Below are 23417 nucleotides of genomic sequence, written 5' to 3' on the forward strand. Positions count from 1 at the left end.
TTATTCAATGCTAAAAATAAATGGGTTATCAAGTCATAAAGACATACAGAAAACTTACATTAGTATAGTTGTATATTATTAAGTGAAATAAGCTAACCTTGACAACTTGTATAAACTGTTTCCAAATGTATTATTTTCCAGAAAAGTCAAAACTATGAAAATATTAAAAATATTACCTCTCCCATCTGATCTGCATACACATCACATATTACACACATACACTACATCTTCTGAACAAAAGCAGTGTGAAGAAATGAGAAATTATAACATTTAAAATCAATATTAAGGATATTGAACCCAAGTTAAAAATAATAATTATTTATAATTTAATAATGGTTAAGCATCAAGAAAATTAATTAAATTTTGGTAGTGGTTATTGCAGTAGGAACAATAGCTTTCAGTAAGGAAAATTTACAAACCACATATTTTTTATTAACTCACATTCTTAAGAATTTAAATATTTTTTTTAATTTTTTTTTTGGTTTATTTTTATTTACTTATTTGACAGCAACAGACAGAGAAAGAGGCAGAGAGAGAGAGAATGGGCATGCCAGGGTTTCCAGCCACAGCAGACGAATTCCAGATGCATGCGCCCCCTTGTGCATCTGACTAATGTGGGTCCTGGGGAATCGAGCCTCGAACTGGGATCCTTAGTCGTCACAGGCAAGCATTTAACCACTAAGCCATCTCTCCAGCCCCGAATTTCAATATTTTAATGGCTCTTCTCATTTAAAACATTTTCACACACATTTGGAAGTCTTCTAGAATCCCTACTTTACTTTTGTCTGCTGACTTATTTACTGCCTTTCTAAGATTAGTTCTCTCCAGGTGGTCCTTCAAATTGTCTTGTGATTTATTTTGAAGATAAAATGAAGTTTTCTCTTTTCAGTCATGATTAATTAATCCCAATTTCAAAATAAAATTTGATGTTAGCTATAATCTATTAAAATGCATTCTTTCTACTTCCCACATATTTTTCTTTCACACAATAAATCTTTCAACTTGACATCATTGTTAATTACATTGATAAGTAATTCTATTTTGGACATTCCTTTTTCTTAGCTGAGTTTCTTAATAACACTGAACATTTATTAAAGATAGAAAAAATGCTGATGCATTATAAGAAAGTGTTGGAGTTTGCAACATGACTCTCTTCCTCTATGTTTTAAAATCTTTTTTCCAGCACAAAAAATGATATCATAGAATTTTATGGAATAAATTTATATAATCCCCACATTCTAAGTGGAATGCCAGCTATGTATGTTTTGTGTATGAGACAGAAAGTCATTATGTGAAGTTGAGACAGAGGCATCCTTTGTATTAGGGCATTTACTTCAACAGGCTCAATACATATTTAAAACATGACACTGTTCTGAGGACAATCATCAGTAAGAAACATATAAATGAACTGTTTTGCTTCCCCAGCCTTTCACTTTACTACCAATAATGTGAACACTAAAACAGTTTCCTCCAGAAATGGGATGAGTAAGCTGGAAATGTAAGTGAAGTTGCAGTATTAATCATAAAATACCATGTGAAGTGTCAATCTCATAATGACTAATAATTTTATAAAATTCAAATTATCAGAGAAATATAAGCAGACCAAGCAAGAGGATATAAGGAAGAGGCAAACACTGGCTATTTCTGAGACTTAAATGAAAATAAGTGCTTTATATTTTAAAATCCTTCCATTCCCAAATTCTTTACAATGTATGAATGTCTGGTGTGTTTGTTAACCAGGAAACATAAAATTAGGAGAGACTGCTGAAAACAGTAACTCAAAGAAAGGAGCCAAGGAAAAAATATGAATAATTTAATCATAGGATTCAAGTTCATCCCCAGATCATTTGCCTTTTATTCTTCAATTCTGATAGTAACATATCCATCAGCTTGTCCCCAAGGTTATGCATGCACCTTGAGATGTTCACAGAAGGTACACGATACAGGGGTTCGTAATTAGGTTATATATTATATTCAGAATCCCAGGGGAACTAATAGAATCTGGAAGTACTCATTAAGCAAAATGAAAAAAATTATACAATTTAAACTACAACAGTTGTAAAGACAAGATACAAGCTTCATTAGCCACAAAACTCACAAAATTAATTGATTGAAGAATATCTCTTTTATGCAAAATATACACTTTAAGATATAATCTGATAATATTCTACTATATATTGACATTTTTCTTGATCATTTAATAAAAAAATACTCTCAATGCCAGAATTTTATATTTTGCAATATTTGTAATTGAGGTAACCATGACATAAAACTTGAACTATGAATACCATTGGCGAATTTCTTTAAGTTGTAACAACTTTCCAGAACTGAACAAATATGCAACTAAAAATATAGCTTTGATAACTAGACACTAAAAATTTACAACACAATTGACAATCTGATCAGTAAGTGTCTTGTAAGAGAATGATACAGTCAAATGTTAATGGTTCTGATACCTGAAGTACAAACAAGAGAAGTTAAGACAGACCTATCCTACATCAGTATCACTGCCTTGTGTAATTCACAGCACAACTGTGGTGAGCCCACGAGGAGAAATTCAAAGAATCATGGGCCTTACTTGAAGCTTCAGAGATGTGGATCATGAATTTGGCTTCCTGTGGTGTGAAATAGCCAGAGTGGTTGACCCATGCACACACATTGGTATTTACAGCTGTTTTGTGGGCACTAGTCCTTCTATAAGCAGAACACTCACTCACATGGTGAGCACCTGAGCAGTTCCAATCACAGTTCCTTTAGCAGCTTTAATCACCTCATGGAGATGCAGGACCTCTTCCAAGGATAACCTGGTCACATCAGGGCACATTCAGTAGCAGAAGCTGTTTCCAGTATAATCCTTGGTATGGCTAAATTCCATTGCCCCCTTTTCAGCAGTCAAAAATCCATGATAAATTCTGTACAACACTGCAGTCAATAACAGCAGCACCAGACAGCATATTAATTCTTTTACAGTAAATCTATGCATAATTATATCATTCTATGCATGTTGTTATATCAAAAGAATCACAGTATCTATAGATATGAGATATCTAAGTCTGGATAGATACGTTGCTGTACAAGATCTCTGACACACAGCTCATGCTCTAGGACTTGGGAATGGAGAGCCAGTAATGAAAGAGGCAATTGTCTTCCTACCAAAAACAAACATGAAAACAGGATTTAACCAATTATCTCAAAGAGCCTGAATGCATCAAAAGTATTTTCTATGCCTCCATTTACACTATGGCATTTTTCTCCTGTCACATGCCCCAAACACCAGATACACAGTTGCTATTGCATTTAGTAGGGATGTATAAACAAACCATCTCCCACTCAGGCTGAATAAGACTCCCTAGGGATTTTGCTGGAATGTAATGATGAATGCTGGTTGCTCATAGTAGAAACTGACTCTGAATAGTAAAAAATGCTGCTTAAATCCTGTTCATCAAAAAGATTCACAGTGCTGATTAATTTAGGTAGTCTACAGGGCATCCTTAGTTTATATACAAAGCAGAGATGCTGCTGCAAATAGCGAAGAAGACAGGGGCAGGAGGTAGGGAGATTCAGTGCTAAACTCATGAACATGTTATCAAGGCATTTCTATGTTTCATGGAGACAGATGGCATATACGTTTAAGACAAGGAGCTAAGACAGACAGACAAAAACAACATATAGGACAAAGCACCTGATTAAATACTGCCTGAAAATCTGATTAGTCCTTTGATGCAGTTTTAAGGCTAGTCAAAAAAGCCTCCTGTGAACACCAGTGATCCTTGATGTTCACACAAAAATTAATAAACAAAAATAAATGAAGTAAAGAGGACAAGAGAGCTTTGGACAATTATTTTGCAGTCTGCCTTTGATGACAAATCTTGGGATTTGAAAAAAAAAATGGCTCTAGTTCCAAGCAGCAATTCCTGGTTAAACAATGCAAGCCTGGCTGGCATTTACCTTTCTCTCATGTTTTGTGCCTTCCCCAAGTCATTAAGTAAGAGATCTGGCCTCGGTTTGCGTGTAACCAGTAATGACAACCTCTTTGCAGTTATCTGTGTACAAACAACCAAAGACATTCAGAACACCAATACAGAATTTTTGAAGAAAAGTAACTTAAGCAAGAAATTAAGGTAGTTAACACAAGTATTTCTGTCAAGGAATAAGGAAAAACTGTTAAGGAGAATCTCACCCTCCCTGCCCCACAATTTAACATGCAGAACAGTCGACCAATGTGTTCACATCAGCAGGATGGGTGGATGTAATACACAACTCCTGAGCCATCCACAGTTCCCAGACTCTGCAACATCGCTCTCAGGTGATACAGACAGGATGGTCCATGCAATGAGCTGACCGAAGTCAGGTTGTATGCAATCAAGACAGGATCCTGGACATCTTCAGAATGGTTTAGAGTCACAAGAAATGAGGTTCCAATGAAGTGATTGGCATTTAGAAGCATACTGTTTAAGTATATCTCCCTGAAGATATGGTTATGCATTAGTGTACTGGCCAATATCTGACTCTATAGGTCATTTTATTGCAAAAGGAAATCAGGGAAATTCATATGGAGAAGTAGTAGCACTACTTTAGGTACTCTTTAGAGCCAGGTGAGATCTGTTAGCTATTCAAGTAGCATTTCTGACTTCAAATAGTAGTATCATGCAGGATTTACACTGTATTAATAAAGCCTGGAATAACTCTATATTTAATTATTTCCATCACAAGGTACAGTACTTGGATTAGTATAATTTAGCCGACTGATGCCTTTTGGTTTACAAGATAGATGGGATGGGAGATCGAGAGCGCCTCAGAGGACAAGGAGAGCTGTAGGGTGATGTTACTGGAGAAAGCCTCAGAGCACTGCCTGCCAAGCCCGCTATGTTGTTTAAGCTTCGGGATTTCTCATAGCCTTTTATGAAAAAATGCACAGACATCAGTTGAATTCAACCAGAAAAGAGACAGTGACAAACAATACCATGCAGAATAACCACAAGTGCTATTTTTGAACTCAAAGAATTTGTTTGAAAAGAATTCAATATTGAGACAATTTATAAGTCTAGAAAAATGAAACTTGCTCTAGCTGAAAACATTAAACCAGCTATCACAAATTATAATTGCAATACTTCAAAATATATTTCTTCTCAGATTATAGTTAGTATTAAAGTAATTTTGGTATACAGACTATCAGGAATTTTAGAAATTAGGCAAAGCAATTTAAGGAAGATATGGACTTGATTAGTATTTTTAAATTTCAGGATATGTTTTTAAAAATAAAATAAACAAATGAAAGATTGTTCTCTTTTATTTTTAGTGTTTAATAACCATAAAGATCCTTAACCTGAAGGCAACAATTCTGTTTCCAATATATTTAATCTTCTAACTTTATAAGGTTAAGAGGAAGATTCTTAAAATAACATCAGATGCCATTATCCAGGTAGTATAGGATGAAAGGCCCATTTCTAATCCTTTGGATAACAAAATTAAATAAAAAGATAGCAAATATCATAATGTCTGGAAAATAAATCAGAATTTTATTACATGATATTTTCAGATGACTTTTCTTTCAATCCCCAGGAATTGAAATAAATCCTGATTTTTGTTGGTATTTTGCAACCTAATCTATTATTGTTGATAGCCATGGATTTAAGATGATAAGAAAAAAACTTGTAACAAACTTTAGTCCATTGTTGTTCTGTAATTAGTCAAGCAGTAACCCATCAATTTCACTGCTAGAGGGATTTGCATGTTTTAGCATTTTTAATGCAAAGTAGAAAAGGAGTTAAATGAATAGGGGAGGTATCTAGTGGAAAGCATGAAGTGAAATATTTTAATGCAAGACAGTCATTGACTAAAAGTGGCATCATGTCACACAGATATGCAAATGAGTATTTTGATGGCTCAATTGAACTATTATAAGGAACAATAAAGCAGTATAAGGAAAATGAACTTCTTTGGAAGCAATTAAATACATGCAATTTCAGTAATTCCAGCCCCATCCACTATTTAATACACTACATGGGGCCTAATCAGACCGGTGTGTTCTGGCTGATTGTAACACAAAAGAAAAGAGAGAGAGAGAGAGGGAAGGAGGGAGAGAAATGGATGGGAGGGGAAGGGAGGAAAAGGGAGGGGAGAAGAGGAAAGAGAGACAGAGAGAACTGAGGAAAGAAAGAAGTTTTTTATTGGTCCTCATGGACCCTATGTTCTTGTCAGCTACTTTTTCCTTTAATTCTATCTCTTCATAGAACTTCCATGGAAGGAGTCATTACTGTCTCTCTTTTTGATGGAATATGAGAAAGTAATCTGTGCTTTTTGACTTAGGAGAGATAAAGATAGAGACAGATATGGACCTGGATTCAATACCAGCTGCTCTATGGCAGAGTAAACCTGGACAGAGTAGGAGGGGAGAGTGAGGAATGTCCCTTCCCCACAAATGCATACCTTTTTTCCAGTAGGCTGGGTATATTATTATTTTTAATATTTTTATTTAAATATGTGTGGGGGTTGAAGGGCTCACCAGGTGCTTTTGGCACTTTTCCTGCATCGGGCTTTATGTGGAAGTTCCAGAATTGAACCTTAGCCAGTAGGTTTTAAAGGAAAATGCTGTTAACTGTTTAGCCATCTCCCCAGATGTTTGTGAATAGACATTTATATCCTCCATTAATTAAGATAATGTTTTCTAGGATATTATTTGTGATGATTACTGGCCTATATTTCACTAGTATTCTTTATTATAGAACATTGGACAAGGTATATATTTTATTCTATGCTGACAGACAATACAGTAGTTCATGGCATGATGTCTTAAATACTTTTTAATTGGAGGAAATACATATATATTTCATGAACCTGGTCAATTACTTATTACTATACTTTATGAAGTAACTGAAAATATACTTTCAGGAACTTGAGAAAAAAATCCTTCCTTAAATGCAGAAGTTTATTATATGAAGTATAAATGTAAACTAATTTGCAAACATTGATGAATGTTAATTAAAAACATGATTGAAGAAAAATTAGTAAAAACTATCATTATAAAAAAATTATGTTTGGACTTAAAATCTCCCAGCTCTGTATGGAACTACACACATATAATGATCTGCTAAATAATTTCATATTGATCATACCAGTAAATTATATAAATCTTGATTGACACACTGTTACTTATTCATTTAAATCATAGTTTTTAATATAAATAAGTTTTATTATGTTTATAAGCACTTCTAATTAATATTTACCATATCAATGTCCATTTCAAATGGCTACATTTTAAATTTTGTCAAAAAAAATATTTAATTAGTAAAATTTAATGTTATTTGTATACCGTTACTTTATTCTAAATATTTTTTTCTGGCGACATTTTTTTACTTAATCAAACCTTTACTGATGTGCTGAAAATATACATGAAGGTAGAATATAAAATATAAATATTCATTATGATAAACAATTTTGAACTAACATGTAAATATAATTTGTATTTTATTCAGTCCCAAAGTGCAAGTACCATGGTCAGTTTCTTTTGATTTATACACTATACTTTCTTTAAAAGTACTACATGAATTAAAACAGAACTCATTCTAAATATTGGAAGGTTGCGTTTTAAGTATGTCCAGCTATATTCATGTTTATATGTAAACAAGTGCAATGGAAATCAAGTAATTTTTTAAAGTTATATAGGAAGAATTTTTAGGATTCTAAAGGAAAATTAGTAGATTAACTTGAAAAATGGATGAATAGACCCTATAGAAAGTGAATGTTTAGGTAGTATTCAAGAAACATAAAACCTATATAAAAGGAAAGAAGAAAAGAAATGGACTGAGTTTGTGGTATGTACAACAAAACAACAAACTAAAATATCTAACCTTATAAGTAAATGTTATCACATCTGGTAGAAAAAAATACATATCTACAGAAGACATAAGCAAGAATGAAAAGAGTTGATATGGTAAAACATGACAAAACATAAATAGCTCATGTAAGTTTGTCAGTTTTTAACAATCTCCTCATTGCAAAATAAAAATTGTGTTGGATAAAATAAAAGTTCCTGTATCTTTTCCATACAAATTAAATAACTTATTAATTGCTTTGCTCATGAGTTTTTTCAATTTTAAACAAAAATTTATTTTTACATAGTACCTTATAATTTTCAAAGCTTTTCTTATCTACATCTAACATGGAAGAAAACTTCTAGCAAAGCCTTTAAATATTTTACTTTGATAAAGGGGTAGATATAATTATTTAATGGATGATGTACAAAATACATGTAAATTTAACTGCATTTAAATATAAATATATATATGTATATTTAAGTATACATGTACATTACATATTTTATTACATGTAAGAAACAAAAGTATGCTCAATGTAAGATATTTTCAAATATCATTAGCTAATAGTTTTCCTCAAATGCTATAAAATTTTACTATCATCATAAAATACATATTCACTAAAAAGTTGTAAATGTAAAATAATAAACAATAAAACCAATTCAGAAAACTAAAACCCATTTATGTTTAAAGAACAGATGTAGACAATGGAAGAAATGAAGTATTTGAAATGTCACTCAACAACAGAAAAGGAGGCTCATTTGTCTTATGTTCAGAGCCACAAAGACATGGAATCAGAGAAGGACAACATAAAATGATCAAAAGAATAGTTTCATATGAATAATGAAATAGTTCAAAGACAGGCACATCACAAAGCACATATTTTAAGTGCAAAATGGTGTGGAATTGAATAGAAAAACTTTAATGCACAGAAAATAAAAGCAATACCTTTGGAATACAATTGCATTAATATGAAAGTTTTGGAGTGGTTTTGTGTTCAAATTAAGCCAATTATGTTTAAAATCATTATGTCTCCTCATATTTTCTTTAATACAGACAGCTGCTCAACTATGTTATTAATTCAACAAACATTTATTATCTTTAACATGTCAGATACTGTGTAATGTCTATTGAAAAATACTAGTGAACTTGAAATTATTTTTTATTTGGAAAAACTCTATTTGTATATTTCAAACACATAGTGTTTTTTCAAGTGACTGAAGATGCATATGTCAGAGGACCTTGCCCCTTGAGAAACTCATATAAACCACTAGCATAAACTGGCCAGTTGAACAGGAGATTTAGAGTGTGTTTAGTACTTTCTTTTGAAAAAGAAAATGTCTTATACTTACTGCATAACTTACTTCCAAATGTATTCATAGAGCCAATTAGTGAGTTTTATTTGTTGTAATAAAAAGATAACTTTAAAAGGCTACTGAGTACATTATGATACAATAATTGAATGGCTGATTAAATATTTACTTATTCTGTTACAATTCTGCCAATGGACAAATGGCAGACCAAAAATGAAAAAAAAAGGGGATGAAGAAAGGATGAATGTCCTTTAGATATGACAATCAAGTGCACTCTTATGAAAGGTATTGTAAAATGCTTATGAGAGACACAATGGAGATAATAGTGCTACATGCAGTATTTCTTAGGAAACAATGACTGAGCATTTCACATCACTTTTACTTAATGGCTAAGTCACCTGTTACATATGAATAAATGCATGCCTACCTTTCCTGATCCCTCCATCAGAAGCGCACGTGTAATCACCTGTCGTCAATAGGAAACATGTTTCCCCTCTTCTGTTTTTGTCTCTGGTACTAGAGCGTCTGATGGGAAGTCTTTCTGGGGGTGATAATGGTGGCTCACTTCCTGTACTGTCGTCACCTGATAACACTGGTCACAGCACCATGCCCATTGACAGACAGTGATGAATGAGGGAATGAGACAGTACAAAGAGTTTACATGAAATGCCCATAGTCCAATCATTTAGTATACAAAAAGAAATAGTCACATCACAGTAAGAAAAAGAATTTTTATCACTCAACACACACACACACAAAATTACATGGAATAAAATGAAAATGTATTGAAAAGGAGAGAAATGTTCCTTTGGAAATTTTAATTTTTTAGAATGTATTTAATGAATACTTGGCTTTCTTGCAGGTAGAGTAAATTGAAAATGAATTGGTTAATAAACTAGTGCACAATTTACCATAAACTTTGGTAATACTATTCAGTCACTATGAGTGGGAATTCTTAAAAGTAGCGCTTTTTAAAGGAAACTCTCTCAAGGAAGTATTTGGTTTTGCAGTTCTTTAAAAGGCATGCTTACATTATTTTTTTCTTAAAATAATTTTCCCCACAAATCTTAGTAAATATTATCCTGAGGCACAAGAACACTGCCACTTCTGAGACTCAAAATGATTTCTAGCATACAGTGGAATATGAGCTTCTTCCCCAATGCCCTTGAAATAATTGTTTACTTCTGTATGCTTGCCAAAGACTCTCATATCCTGCCAGCCAACTAGCTTGACATTACAATGTTTACCAAGGCTGAGAGGGCTCGTGTTTCATGCCCTTCTTAAGGGATCTATCTGCATAGCAATTCTGAAAACAGTGTAGTGAGTATGGCAAAAATAAGCTAAATATCTCCTTTTGGAAAGACATTCTTCATAGTTTTCAGGTATGTATTGGCAGAATTTTCAGAGGAACTACCAATGAGTATAAGAACTAGGAATAAGAAATTGTAAACAGCGGTGCAGTTCGGGCCATATTTTTTTTCTCTGTTTGCTTCATAAAAACATTTAGAAGCTAAGGAGGAACCTTATTTTCAAATGATGCATGGAATGTGATGAGAAATCATTTTCCTACCAGCAAAAGATAAAATCTATCTAAAATATAAAGAATAGTTATATCTTAAATTTTTGTTGTAGTATAGAAGTTACTGAAACTTTTAATCTAAAAAAACTGTATCTCTTGAGATAGACTATCAATGATATTGTTGACAATAATGACAAAATGATTATCAAGTTGAAGTCAATCAACTCTAGATTACTTTAGCCATAAATGAGAGCAGGGATTAAGCTCATTTCTAGCCATAAAGTAGCTAACATTCTAGAAAGTTCTAGGAAAGAACAGGGCCAACTATATCTTGAAACAAAAAATGAAATCCAGAAAGAGATTCAATTTTGTCATTGGCTTTCCAGAGCAAATTATCTATGTTCTGAACATTGGTGGGTTGGTTAGTATATGGAATTTTGCATTACCAGAGGTATTAGTTCTAGATACTCTCCCAAAGTAAAAACAATGAAAATTAAGTGAATTCTCCAGAATATTATTTAAAATGAGCTTTGTTACTGAAAGGTATATTTTCCATATAACCTCGGTGGTGTCCAGGCCTTTTGTGTGCAAGCATCCATTCTCCTTAAATGACTGCCTCTCAGGAATTAGGTCCAGATGCATAGCACTGTGTGGCAGGGGAAAAACTGAGACAAACACACACCAAGCCAAATGATATGGTGGTCAACATTTGGAAAATGAAGAATGGGAGATGGCCAATATACCATCACACCATGCAGAGAAACAAAGAAACATTTGCACAGAAGCAACAAACAAGCAAAAGAAAATATTGGCACCATCAGCAAAGGTCATTCTCACCAAAGCAAGAAAACTCTATAGACCAGTTCTGTGCATTTCTATTGGGGCATGTTTAGAAATACTACAGGCTAGTTCTCTACATGCCCAGCATAAATTTATTGTATTTTAAGAGATATAACTGGAAACTCATGAACATTTTCAGAAAGGATAAAAAGCTACTTTCTAACTATGGGACATACTGGTCTATAAAGTGGTTAATGGCATGCATTTGGAATTGTGCCTTACCTGATCTGTTATGATCCATTAGTCGGTTTTCTTTGCCCAGACATGTGTCACTCTGTGTGCTATTGCAGGTGGTGTTTAATTCTGTCTTGCAAAATGTCGGTGAGCCCGCCTGAGGGGCGGGAGGAATATGCTTCTTCCTTTTCCTTGGAAGCTTCTGCTTTGCCATTGCCAAGGAATAGTACATCCCAAAATTGTTGACAATGACAGGCACGGGCATGGCTATGGTCAGCACTCCAGCCAGGGCACAAAGGGCTCCCACAAGCATGCCTGACCACGTCTGGGGGTACATATCCCCGTAACCTAAGGTCGTCATGGTCACGACAGCCCACCAGAACCCAATGGGAATGTTCTTGAACTGCGTGTGCTCACTGGCTGAAGGGTCGTTAGGCTGAGCCCCTACTCTCTCCGCGTAATAGATCATCGTAGCAAATATCAAAACTCCAAGAGCCAGGAAGATGATCAGCAGCAAAAATTCATTCGTGCTAGCTCGAAGAGTGTGTCCCAGCACCCTCAGACCCACGAAGTGACGGGTGAGCTTGAAGATTCTCAGGATCCTCACAAACCTCACCACCCTGAGGAAGCCAAGGACATCTTTTGCAGCCTTGGATGACAACCCACTGAGCCCCACTTCTAAGTAGAAAGGTAGGATGGCCACAAAGTCAATGATATTCAAAAGATTTTTGATGAACTCGAGTTTATTGGGTGAAAAGACGATGCGGACTAAAAACTCAAAAGTGAACCATACCACACACACTCCTTCCACATAGGTCAAGGCGGGGTCCGTCTCGATCTCATACTGTAGAATGCTCGAGCCGTTGATCACTGGCTCTGTCTTGTTTTTAACAATATTGAAAGCTTCATGTGTCTCCAGGCAAAAGGTAGTGATTGAAACCAAGATGAAGAATAAAGAGGCAAAAGCAATAAACTGCAAAAGAAAAAAAAAAAAAGAAAACACACAGTGATCTGAATTATACCAGACTTTGATCCAAATCTACAAACATTAATTTCTGTCAATAAAACAGAAAAATAAGATTTTACCTTGGATGGTTGTCATTGTAAAGGAGAGATGCATATGTACATAATATTAATCAGAATGTGCATGTAATGTGTTTAGAATTTTGTGTTCTGCTTACATAAAGACAAAATTTTGCTTGGAAAAAATTTTCTTTATTTTTTTATGAAGGAAATATAACCAGTAAAGGAAGCATAAGTATTACTCCAGGAGAAAAGTGCAACAAGCTGAAAAAGAACAGGAAATTAGACAGTGGCTTCCAGTATTGTTTGTAGTCCTAGAAATCTTCATATATCACATCGAATTTTGCATCTATGAATATGAAGTGTATCATATACTAATGGAGATTTGGAAGCTACTCAAACTTAATTTGGGTTTCTATTTATGAATCAAATGTTCTGGGTGTCCTGAGGTATGACTATGATAAGAGTCTTAGCAGTACATATCCGTACATGGTGAAGACTTGACCCATAAAGCAAATCTAGGGAAGAAAAGTAAGGCAATAAGGATAAAGAAAGAGAAACTGAGTTAAAGAACACATAAGATACTACATTCTTTCCTTGCTATACAAAAAAAAAGAGAGAATTTAAAGTAATGAATTATCAAGTTAAATTTTTGAAAATTAAATATCTAGTTCTCAGTCAATAATATAAATATATAAGAACATATTAATACAGAGCAATCAGCAGAAGAGTACACATTTATAGAATTTTGAGTAGAGCCAGTCACTATTGAATCCACTTTATATAATTAATCTTCAAGTCAGTCCACATAAAAACACTACTCCTCCCTCATTTTGCAGCTCAGGGGAATTTAAGTTAATTTTCCTAAACCATATGATATAAAATTCATAGACTAAAGATACTAACCTGACAAGTTTGGCTCCAGATTTGATTACCTTACATTACCAAATTACCAAATTAATACTATGAATACATTGACAGCCTTTAACTTAGATTGTGATGCCATACTTTAAAAAAATTAATTATGGACATTCTTAGTATGGATCCATCATGTGTTGGTACCATCCTTTCCCTCATCCTTGTTCCCCATTCTGCTGCCATATTTCCTAACATTTAAGATTTTAATATTTGACATATAGATGTTTGAGTGAATGGTATTGCTGCCCTGGGTGCTGGAAAATTTCAGAATGCCTATGGCTCTCTAGCATTTTACAGTAATGGTCTCATAATTAACATTTACTCAATGAGAAAACTGTTCTTTTAATATACAAACAATTGAATTTCAAGAGTAGGAAATTGCCAGTCAAGGCTCTTAATTAGAAATAATGAGGTCTATCCAAAACTCAAAATTGTGTCCTGATATTCTTCTAGCATGCCACTGAATGAGGCCAAGCTATATTTCAAACTTCTTTTTACTTTAATTTTTTGCATATATATGTATGTGTCTGCATGTTCTTAGTTGTGTGAGTACATGTGTGTTCCCAGTGTCTGTAGAACCTCCACTTAAATTATTGAGCCACAGTGTCTCTCTCTTGAACCCAGAACTCATGGATTCAATTAATGTAGCTAGCCAGCTTGCCTGGGGTATCCTTCATCTCTGCCTCCTGAATTCAGGGATCTGCGACTTCTTTCCAGCATCTACGTGAGTTCTGGGAATCCAAACTCAGGTTCTCATACTTACAGCTGCTTCACCCACTGAGCAATCTACCTACCCTTTCAATCCAACAAATATGAGAGGCTTAATAATCCACCAAACAAAAGGACTAAATAAAATTTCAGAATTATTTCTATGTATTGTGACTTAGTATATCATTCATGTAGAATTGAACAATTGTCATTTTGTAGCTGTGGCTTATTTCCTCATGCAAATCTTCCAAATGCTCTTGATTTTGTTGTAATCTAACCATTAGCTTTTCATAATACTGAGAGACAAATGTTTTTCATTTCGTGTATTCACAGTTATTTTAGTCAATTAGTTGTAGCACATCATATCACTACTCTCTCATGCACATTAAAGAAGAATCAATTATGGGCTGGAGAGATGGCTTAGTGGTTAAGGTGTTTGCCTGCGAAGGCAAAGGACCCAGGTCCGCTTCCCCAGTACTCATGTAAGCCAGATTCACAAGGGGGCATCTAAAGTGCATTTGCAGTGGCTATATGCCCTGGCGTGCCCATTATCTGTCTGTCTTTCTTCTCTCTGTCTCTTTCATTCTCTGCTAGCAAATAAATAAATTTAATTTTAAAAAAGAATTAATTATACTTGATATAGAAGTGAATTCTAAATGCCACTCTCATTTTATCTATAGATTTGAAAATAATGCCTGTTTCTAATTCCACTTAAAATCTTTTCCTATTACCATCTTATTAATGCATAGCTATTATCCCCCACTCCTAACACACACACTGGCTACAGCTCCCTACCTCAGTTTCCAGCTTTTGGGATAGAAATTAAGTTTAGGGTGAAAATTCCACCTATAATAAGACAATTACAGAATAGTTTTATAATGTAATAATAACAATCTTCAGTCATTTTTTTCAGTTGGCTCTGCAGCCTCAAATACCACCTATGTTTACGCATCATATTAAGTGGGACTTCCCAGTGTTTCCTCTTTCAGTGAGTCCCAGCATGCCTGCCCACATCCATACAACAAAAGCCATTTTATAGTATACATTAATATTTGTCAATATAAACACTGGGGCTTTTCTAATTGAATATTTTTCTATTACTCATCCATTTATGCAAAACATTAGGTACCTTTCTATTGCCAGGCCTCAATTAGGCTTTTAATATTATAACATTTAATAATGCAGGTTCTTAGTCTCTGAGGAAATAGTTGTGTACTAGGGATACAGACATAAAGTTCATTAATCATGCAAAAGTTACATAATTGTCATAAGTTCAGCAAAGGAAAAAATATCAGTTACTTTAAAAGAATTATAGTGTAAGCCAGGTGTGGTGGCACACACCTTTAATCCCAGCACTTTGGAGGCAGAGGTGGGAGGATCACTGTGAGTTAGAGTCCATCCTGAGACTACATAGTTAATTCTAGGTCAGCCTGAACTAGAGTGAGACCCTACTTTGAAAAACAAAAACAAAAAAAAAAAAAAAAAAAAAAGAATTGTAGTGTGGACTGTATTTAGACTGAAGGGTCATTGAAACCTGTGGTAGTTCATTTTAGGTGTCCCTCAAAAACATATCTGTTCTGAATACTAGGTCCCCAGCTGGTAGCAATTTGGGAATTGCTGCCTACTGCAGGTAATATATTGTTGGCAGCAGGCTTATGGGAGTTATAGCCAGCTTTCCCTTGCCAGTGCTTGGCACACTGTCCTGTTGCTGTTGTGCACCTGATGTCAGCCAGGAGGTGATGCCCACCCTCTGCTCAGTACACCATTCTCCCCTGCCATATCAAGGAGCTTCCCCTCAAGTCTTTAAGACAATATAAACCCTTTCCTCCAACAAGCTGCTCTTGGTTAGGTGTTTTATGATAACAACACTAAACTGACTGCAACTGTAAAATTGGTACCAGGAAGTGGGGTTGTAAGTTCTAGACACCTGATTGTGTGACTTTTGGCCTTTTGGGACTGATTTGAAGAAGGAATGTGCAAGTATTTGAAACTTTGGCCTAAGAGATGCCTTTAAGTGCTGTATATACACCTTCATGGACCATTCTAGCCAGAGCTGAAAGACCTCAATGCAGTAAGAACTAAGAGCTGTGAGGTTTGGCTTATAAGGGTAAGAAAGAGTTTTGCCTGCACTGGGTTAGAAACAGTTTGTGTGAGATGCCCATGTTCTGAGAACTTGTGCAGGGTTGCATTGCATAAAAATGGTCTGGTGTGAGTAGAATAATATGAAATAAAAAGAAATTAAATTTTCAGGCTGAAACTGCTGCCCAATCACCTACAATTGTTTGAGAGATTACAAGCATTGAGTTTGGGCCAGCTAATTTGCATTGGGACAACAGCAAGAGTACAGACTCTTTTGAAGGGGCTTAAATGCTGAAGGAGTGTCCTGCTATTCACAGTTGGCTTTATTTTCCCCCTGGATTAACAAGTTGGTAGCCCACCTGGTTCTATTGAGTATAACAAACTCAGGAAATTGGATTTGCAACAAAGTTTTCTACTTTTTGGAAATGGCCATAGTCGGTATGAAGTAGGCTTGTTGGATTACCTGCTTGGAGGCCCAATGGAGCAATAGAGATGATTACAGTGGAGACCCAATGGAGCTTCCAGGACTATGAGATGACTGCCAAGGAGAGCTGCTGGCCCCAATGAAGTTTTCCAGGACTGTGAGTAGCCTAGCTGGAGGGCTGGAATTGGAACTCCAGAGACTAGTTACTGGTAAGAATTATTGGATTTACAGATTTGTCCCAAGATAAAGTTATCAGATTTAGAGCTACATAGTTTGATGTTTTCCCTGTTTGTTTGAAATCTTGAAATATTTCTTTGCTATGCCCAATGCCATCTTTTGCAGTTTGAATATTTATTCTGTGCCATCATGGTTTTGCTCTTTCTTCCTTCCTTCCTTTCTTTCTTTGTTTATGGTATTATGGTTCAGTTAAAAGACCTTGGACTATGGGGATGTTTGAACATCATTGGGATTTATAAAAACTCTGGGGACTTTAAAGTTGGACTGAATACATTGTATTTAACATCATGGATGGTTATTAGTTTATGAGGGCCAGAAGCAAAATGTGGTGGTTTACTTCATGTGTTCCCCATGAACTTATGTGTTCTGAATGCTAGGTCCCAAGCTGGTGGCAATTTGGGAATTAGAGTTTCCAGCAGGTGATAAATGGTTGGGGGTGGGCTTATGGGTATTATAGCCAGATTCCCCTTGCCCATGTTTGGTACACTCCCTTGCTGCTGTTGTCCACCTGATGTTGGCCAGGAGGTGATGCCCAACCTCTGCTCATGCCATCACTTTCTCTGACATCATGGAGCTTCCCCTCAAGCCTATAAGCCAGAAACCCCTTTCTTCCATGAGCTGCTATGGGTTGGGTGTTTTCTTCCAGCAACATGAAGCTAACTGCAACAAAACCTCTGGCAAAATGTCTACTGACAGAAATTAGAGGGTTGAGGAGAGCTCAATCTGATAGAAGATATCTAGTATCATAGTAGTAGGAAGCTTTAACAAAATAATTTTGTTTTGTTGTTTTTGAATAAGAGATGCATTACACACACAGAGAGGGGAGAGGGTGATATAGCCTAGGCTTATCTTGAACTCACTATGTGTGTGAGAATGGCCTTGAGCTTTTGATAGTCCTGAGCTACCTACAAAGTGTCAGGATTATAGATGTGCACTACCACACCCAGATATTGTAGTGCTGAGGAATGAACTCCTGGCCTCCTACATCCTAGGCAACTACTCTATCAGCTGAGCTACATCTCTTGCCTGGGTTTGTTTTACTGTTTTGTTTTGTTTTGTTTTTTTTTTTTTTTTCATTTTTAGAGAACAAGTGAGAGAGAGAGAGAGAGAGAGAGAGAGAGAGAGAGAGAGAGAGACACTTGTGACACCTAGTGGACATGTGCAACCTTGTGCTTTCTTCACCTTTTGTAAGTCTGGCTTATGTGGAATCTGGAGAGTTGAACACGGGTCCTGAGGCTTCACAGGTAAGTGCCTTAACTGCTAAGCCATCACTCTATCCCATCTTATTTTAAAATAAAGTTTAATTTTTTTTATTTATTTGAGAGAGAGAGAGACAGAAAGAGAGAGGATAGGCATGCCAGGGCCTTCAGCCTTTGCAGATATACTCAGACGCATGTGCCAGCTTGTACATATGGTTTACATGGGTCCTACGGAATCGTATCCAAGTCCTTTGGCTTTGCAGTCAAGAGCCTTAAATGCTATGCTATCCCTCCATCCACTGTTTCTTTTAAATTGTTCTTTCTCAATTGATTCTTGGTAGTAACACACCAAAAGCTCTAGGTTTTCCACATTGACCTGTGTTGCAGTCTGTGATTTATAAGCTCCCACTGAGGATGAAAACTCTGCCTTTATAAAGATTAGCCAACTTTTCTTAGGAAATTAAAATCAACCAGAATTGTTAAGAGGACACTATAAGGTGACTCTAGAGCAGCCTAATTACTTGTAGTGCTACTTTGGGTTTGTTGACCTATAGAGTTAATTTGGCTTAAGCTATTGGACTACTTTGATATAATAGGAAAATAGAGGTGTATAGTACAGTGCTTCTCTTTAATTTAAAGCACTATGCAAATGTTAAAAGTTATTATAAATATTTTAGCAAACCATAATTATGGCTTCAAAATAATCTTCTAGAACTTGATGTTCACCTTCATTAAAACAGCTGTATTTTTTTGTTTCAGAAAAAGTTCAACAGAGTCTTAACTCCCCACACACAATGGTTGTAATATAAGTAATCCATATTATTTTGAGCATAGAAACAAATATAAATACTCACCAGCATTTCTGGAAGAGGTGAAGGAGGAGAAGTTCCATTCATTAGAATATATCTAAAAAGAGCATGCAAATCTGAATTCTTTGCCTCTCTGCACCAAGAGATAGGAGACCCACTTATGTACAGATAGTGTATCTGCATTTGACAAGTTTGTTAAGTGATTCACTAAGATACATACTAAAGTTTGCAAAGTAATGACAGGTATTCAAGTTATCAAATGAATTGGAAGACGAGTGAAAAGACACATAAATGTAACTTCCTAGAGTTCAAATAATAAGAGATAGACTTATTCTATGTATTTTCATCTATCCTGGCATAATTGGGCTTCAACACAAGTAATTGTAAGCAAATAAAGCATTGGAACAGCTTACAAATTCAGGTAATGCTAAGACATAAATCTTAAGAAACCAAAAGCTGGATATTTTTGTAAAACATTTCCTACTTATATCTATAAATTTCTTTTTAAATGTTTAATTAATGCTTGTGTTTGTGCATGTGCATGCATACATGGGTGTAGGCATGTGTAACATGGTATGCATGTGAAAGTCAGAGAGCAAACTTGGGTGTTGTTCTCTCCCCCCACCTTGTTTGAGGCAGGATCTCTCATTGCCTACCACTGAACAAGGCAGGTTAGCCAGCCAGCCCATGACCTTCATGGGAATCTCCTGTCTCTATCTCTTGCCACAGGTATACTGTGATTACAGATGCGCATGACTACTACATCTGGCTTATATAGCTTCTGGCTATCTGAACTCAGGCCATCTCACTTACATGGCAAGTGCTTTTAACCACTGAATGTGTCAGTAGTTCTTTTAGCATGGTTGAACTGTAACTCAGAGCTAGCTTTGGCTGCCAGTGCTGGCTCTTCCCTGGTACCTGCAAATTCTCCAAAACTACCTTCGATAGGATGAAAGTTGAACAAGTCTGCCTTCATATTGCATCTCCTTCAATTTGACTCATCTCTACAGTCACCTTCAAGTCCAGATCAATAGACAAATTATGATGAGTTGGAATCACCCCAACACCTACAGCCTCTTTGACCACATGAGATAGTGGCCATATATGAAATAGAATGCTTAAAAATGCATAGTTCTTCACTCCTGTTCACTCCCACACTTCTGTTCCTTTTCTTGTTTTAACCTGAAGCTCCTAGCATTATTCCAAGAACAGACCTGCTCCATTATCTACCCAGGATAGCCATCCTGATTCAAGTTGCTTCCCCCAGGGGCTGGGAAGATGACTTGGTTCTTAAGAGTACTTACTGTGCATGCATGAGGGGCTAAGTTTCATCCACAGTACCCATATCAAAAGCTAAGTGTAGAGATGTAGAGATGGCTTAAATGTTAAGACACTTGTCAGCAAAGCCAAAGGATCCATGTTCAATTCCCCAAGACCCACGTAAAGCCATATGCACCAGGTATTGCATGCATTTAGAATTGGTTTGCAGTGACTAGAGGTTGTGGCATGCCTATTCTCTCTCTATCTGCATATCTCTATCAATCAATAAATAAAAATAACACTTGTTTTTTTGGTTTTTCAAGGTAGGGTCTCACTCTAGCTCAGGCTGACCTGGAATTAACTCTGTATTCTCAGGGTGGCCTTGAACTCATGGCAATCTTCCTACCTCTGCCTCGTGAATGCTGGGATTAAAGGTGTGTGCCACCACGCCCAGCTCAGAATAAAACTTTTAAAAAATATTTTACTTTATTTATTTATATGCGTGTGTGTGTGTGAAAGAGAGAGAGAGAGAGACTAGGCATGCTAGGACCTCTAGTTATTGCAAACAAACTCCAGACTCATGCACTACCACATGCATCTGGCTCATGTGGGTTCTGGGGAATTGAACATGGGTCCTTAGGCTTCTCAGGCAAGTGCCTTAACAACTAAGCCATCTCTCCACTGCCAAAATAAAACATTTTTTTAAAAGTTGTATGTATAAATGAATGTTTGTAACCCTTGTGCTAAAGTTCCTTTCTTGATTTATACCACTATTTTTTCCCATTTGATTTTTAGGGTTAGTGCCATATCAGATTTCTTGGGATCATTAAATTGGGCCCCTAGCCTAAGATTCTAACAACAGAACCACATCACGATTTTGTACTTTAATCATTTTCTTTGCCATTCTTTAGCTTTATTCACCTTTAGTTTTTAAGTTATATATATTATATATACACCCTCCAGTGGGTTTATATATATTTATAATATTATAAATATATATAAATATATTTATATATTATATTATATAATATATATGTTTATATATTATATTATATAATATATATATATTATATAAATATTATAATATTATAAATATATATAAACCCACTGAAGGGTGATATTACTAATACAGTAAAATAAACCATATTTTTAAATGAAACAAATTGTGACATGCCAATAAATAAGGAATTAGTTTCTGAAGTAATGAATATTTTGCATGAATAAAACATGTTGATAGGCAACTCTCTGTAAATCTGTGAAAATTAAAACAATAAGGTATGATCTAGGGGATTGTAAGAGAGAATGAGAGTATGAGAGTCTGGAAAAATTAACATGATATAAATTTGTAAACTGTCTTCTGTTCATTTGAGAGCAGAGAATTTGGCAAGGAGTTGAAGTTTGAAGAGAAGAAAAGGCTCTGAGGAGCAAGTGTGTAAGATGGGAAGTCAGGCTAACATGAAAGTCCCTTTCCTTGGGCCACAAGCAGAACTATGGGAAAGCCATGAAGAAAATTGAATTTTATTTAATATATTTTCTCTGCTGTTAGCAACTGTTCTTGTGCAAAAGTAGCTTGATGTTAATACTATTTCAGTAATGAAGGTATTTGGCAAAGGGGCAATAAAAAGAGGAGGGAAGTGGCTCTTAGAAGACAAGATACTCAGAAACATTCCAAAACATAAAAAAAAATAGTAAGTAAAGGTGAGAACTCATCAGAAGAAATCTTACACCCTTGGAAATCACTGGATGTTTCCTAAGAGTGCAGAATCTCCCATAGGATGAATTGAAGTCTATTAGCAGGTTACACTAAGTCAAATGACTGGGTCTTTTAGGAACTTGGAAGATCTGACATTAGCCAGAGGTAAACATTCGGGTGCATTAGCAAGGAATTGTTTCACTTTATTGGAACTTAATGCCGATTTCTTGGGCTGTAGGAAAGAAATAGGTAAATATGAGGCTACAGTGAATAATATTAAGAAAAAATTACAAGAAATTTTGGGCTGGTTTATTTGTTTTTCCCTTCACTAAGTTGAAGAAAAACTTTATGACTAGAACTATGTTTGGAGTGTTTTTTTGTTTTGTTTTGTTTTGCTTTTATCTTTGGCTTCTGACAGTCATTGGGAGTTAGTATAGCAGGACAAAGTAATAAGAATATGAAGTATTAGTGACAGAACAAATAAATGAGAAAAGATCACATTTCCATGAGAAGTAAAATGTTATTTAAAAGAAATTAAAATTTAAAAATTAAAGAAAGTCATCAAATTTGCAACTGAACCAAATTTTGCTGGTCCATGGGTCCAAAAGTTGCCAATGAGCTTCCAGTCATCCTCTCAATAGATCTGCCTGAGTAAGTACTTGGGGAAGAATCACATAGTCATTTCTCTTGCTTTTTTTTTTTTTTTTCTTTTTGAAATGACACTACCAGGCACTCAAGGGGTTAAAAGTAAATAAGATTAAGTAGTTTGAATAACTGATATATTCAAAAGTGAATTTACAGGAATGATGAGCCATTTTAGGCAGTTTCTGAAAAAATTGGCTTGTGTATCTAACAACAACAACAACAAAAAATTCTCTATATAGCCAGTGATTAGCTGCAATAAGTAATTACTACTCTTTCCCTCACCTTTCTGTGAAGTCCTCAGAGTCTAGACACTACATGGACTATATCAACTGATCTCAATACAAATAGTTAAGTAGATATCCAGATGTATAACAGGAGGAAAGAAAGCTGAGAAAGTAGAGTATGATTCTATTTTCATCAGCATTAAACTAAATGTGAAACAATTTCTCTTTCTCATAAATGCAAAATTTCCAAAATGTTCCATTTACTTATTTGCAAGCAGAAAGGGAAAGAGAGAGAGAGAACACCAGGACCTCCAGCCTCTGCAAACAAAGTCCAGATGCATACACCACTTTGTGCATCTGGATTGACATGGGTACTGGGGAATCAAACCCTGGTCTTTAAACTTTGCAGGCAAGTACCTTACCTCTGAGCCATAAGTTGACTATTTCCTTATTGTGCTCTAATGGAGTGTTTTCACTGATGTATTGATTTTCTCGCACTGTTAGTTTTTCCACATGATCACAACTTGTTCAAAGACAA

General features: G+C 35.3%; 1 protein-coding gene across 13 annotated transcripts in view; it reads right to left on the bottom strand.

Annotated features, from left to right (window-relative positions):
* Window positions 1-2298: 2298 nt before the first annotated feature.
* Kcnc2 (potassium voltage-gated channel subfamily C member 2) overlaps window positions 2299-23417 on the bottom strand; it is a 193841-nt gene continuing 172722 nt past the window's right edge. For 3 of the 13 annotated variants that reach the window (XM_004650115.2, XM_045153663.1, XM_045153664.1), the window contains exons 3-5: window positions 11709-12633; window positions 9555-9719; window positions 4059-4897 (exon numbers count right to left, since the gene is read on the bottom strand). In XM_004650115.2, coding sequence (XP_004650172.1) covers window positions 4761-4897; window positions 9555-9719; window positions 11709-12633 — 1227 coding nt within the window. In that variant the 3' untranslated portion in view covers window positions 4059-4760. The other 10 variants (XM_045153671.1, XM_004650118.2, XM_045153668.1 and 7 more) reach the window with 10 other exon arrangements.

This window comes from Jaculus jaculus, chromosome 6, assembly GCF_020740685.1.
Source record: "Jaculus jaculus isolate mJacJac1 chromosome 6, mJacJac1.mat.Y.cur, whole genome shotgun sequence".
NCBI classification, from domain to species: domain Eukaryota; kingdom Metazoa; phylum Chordata; class Mammalia; order Rodentia; family Dipodidae; genus Jaculus; species Jaculus jaculus.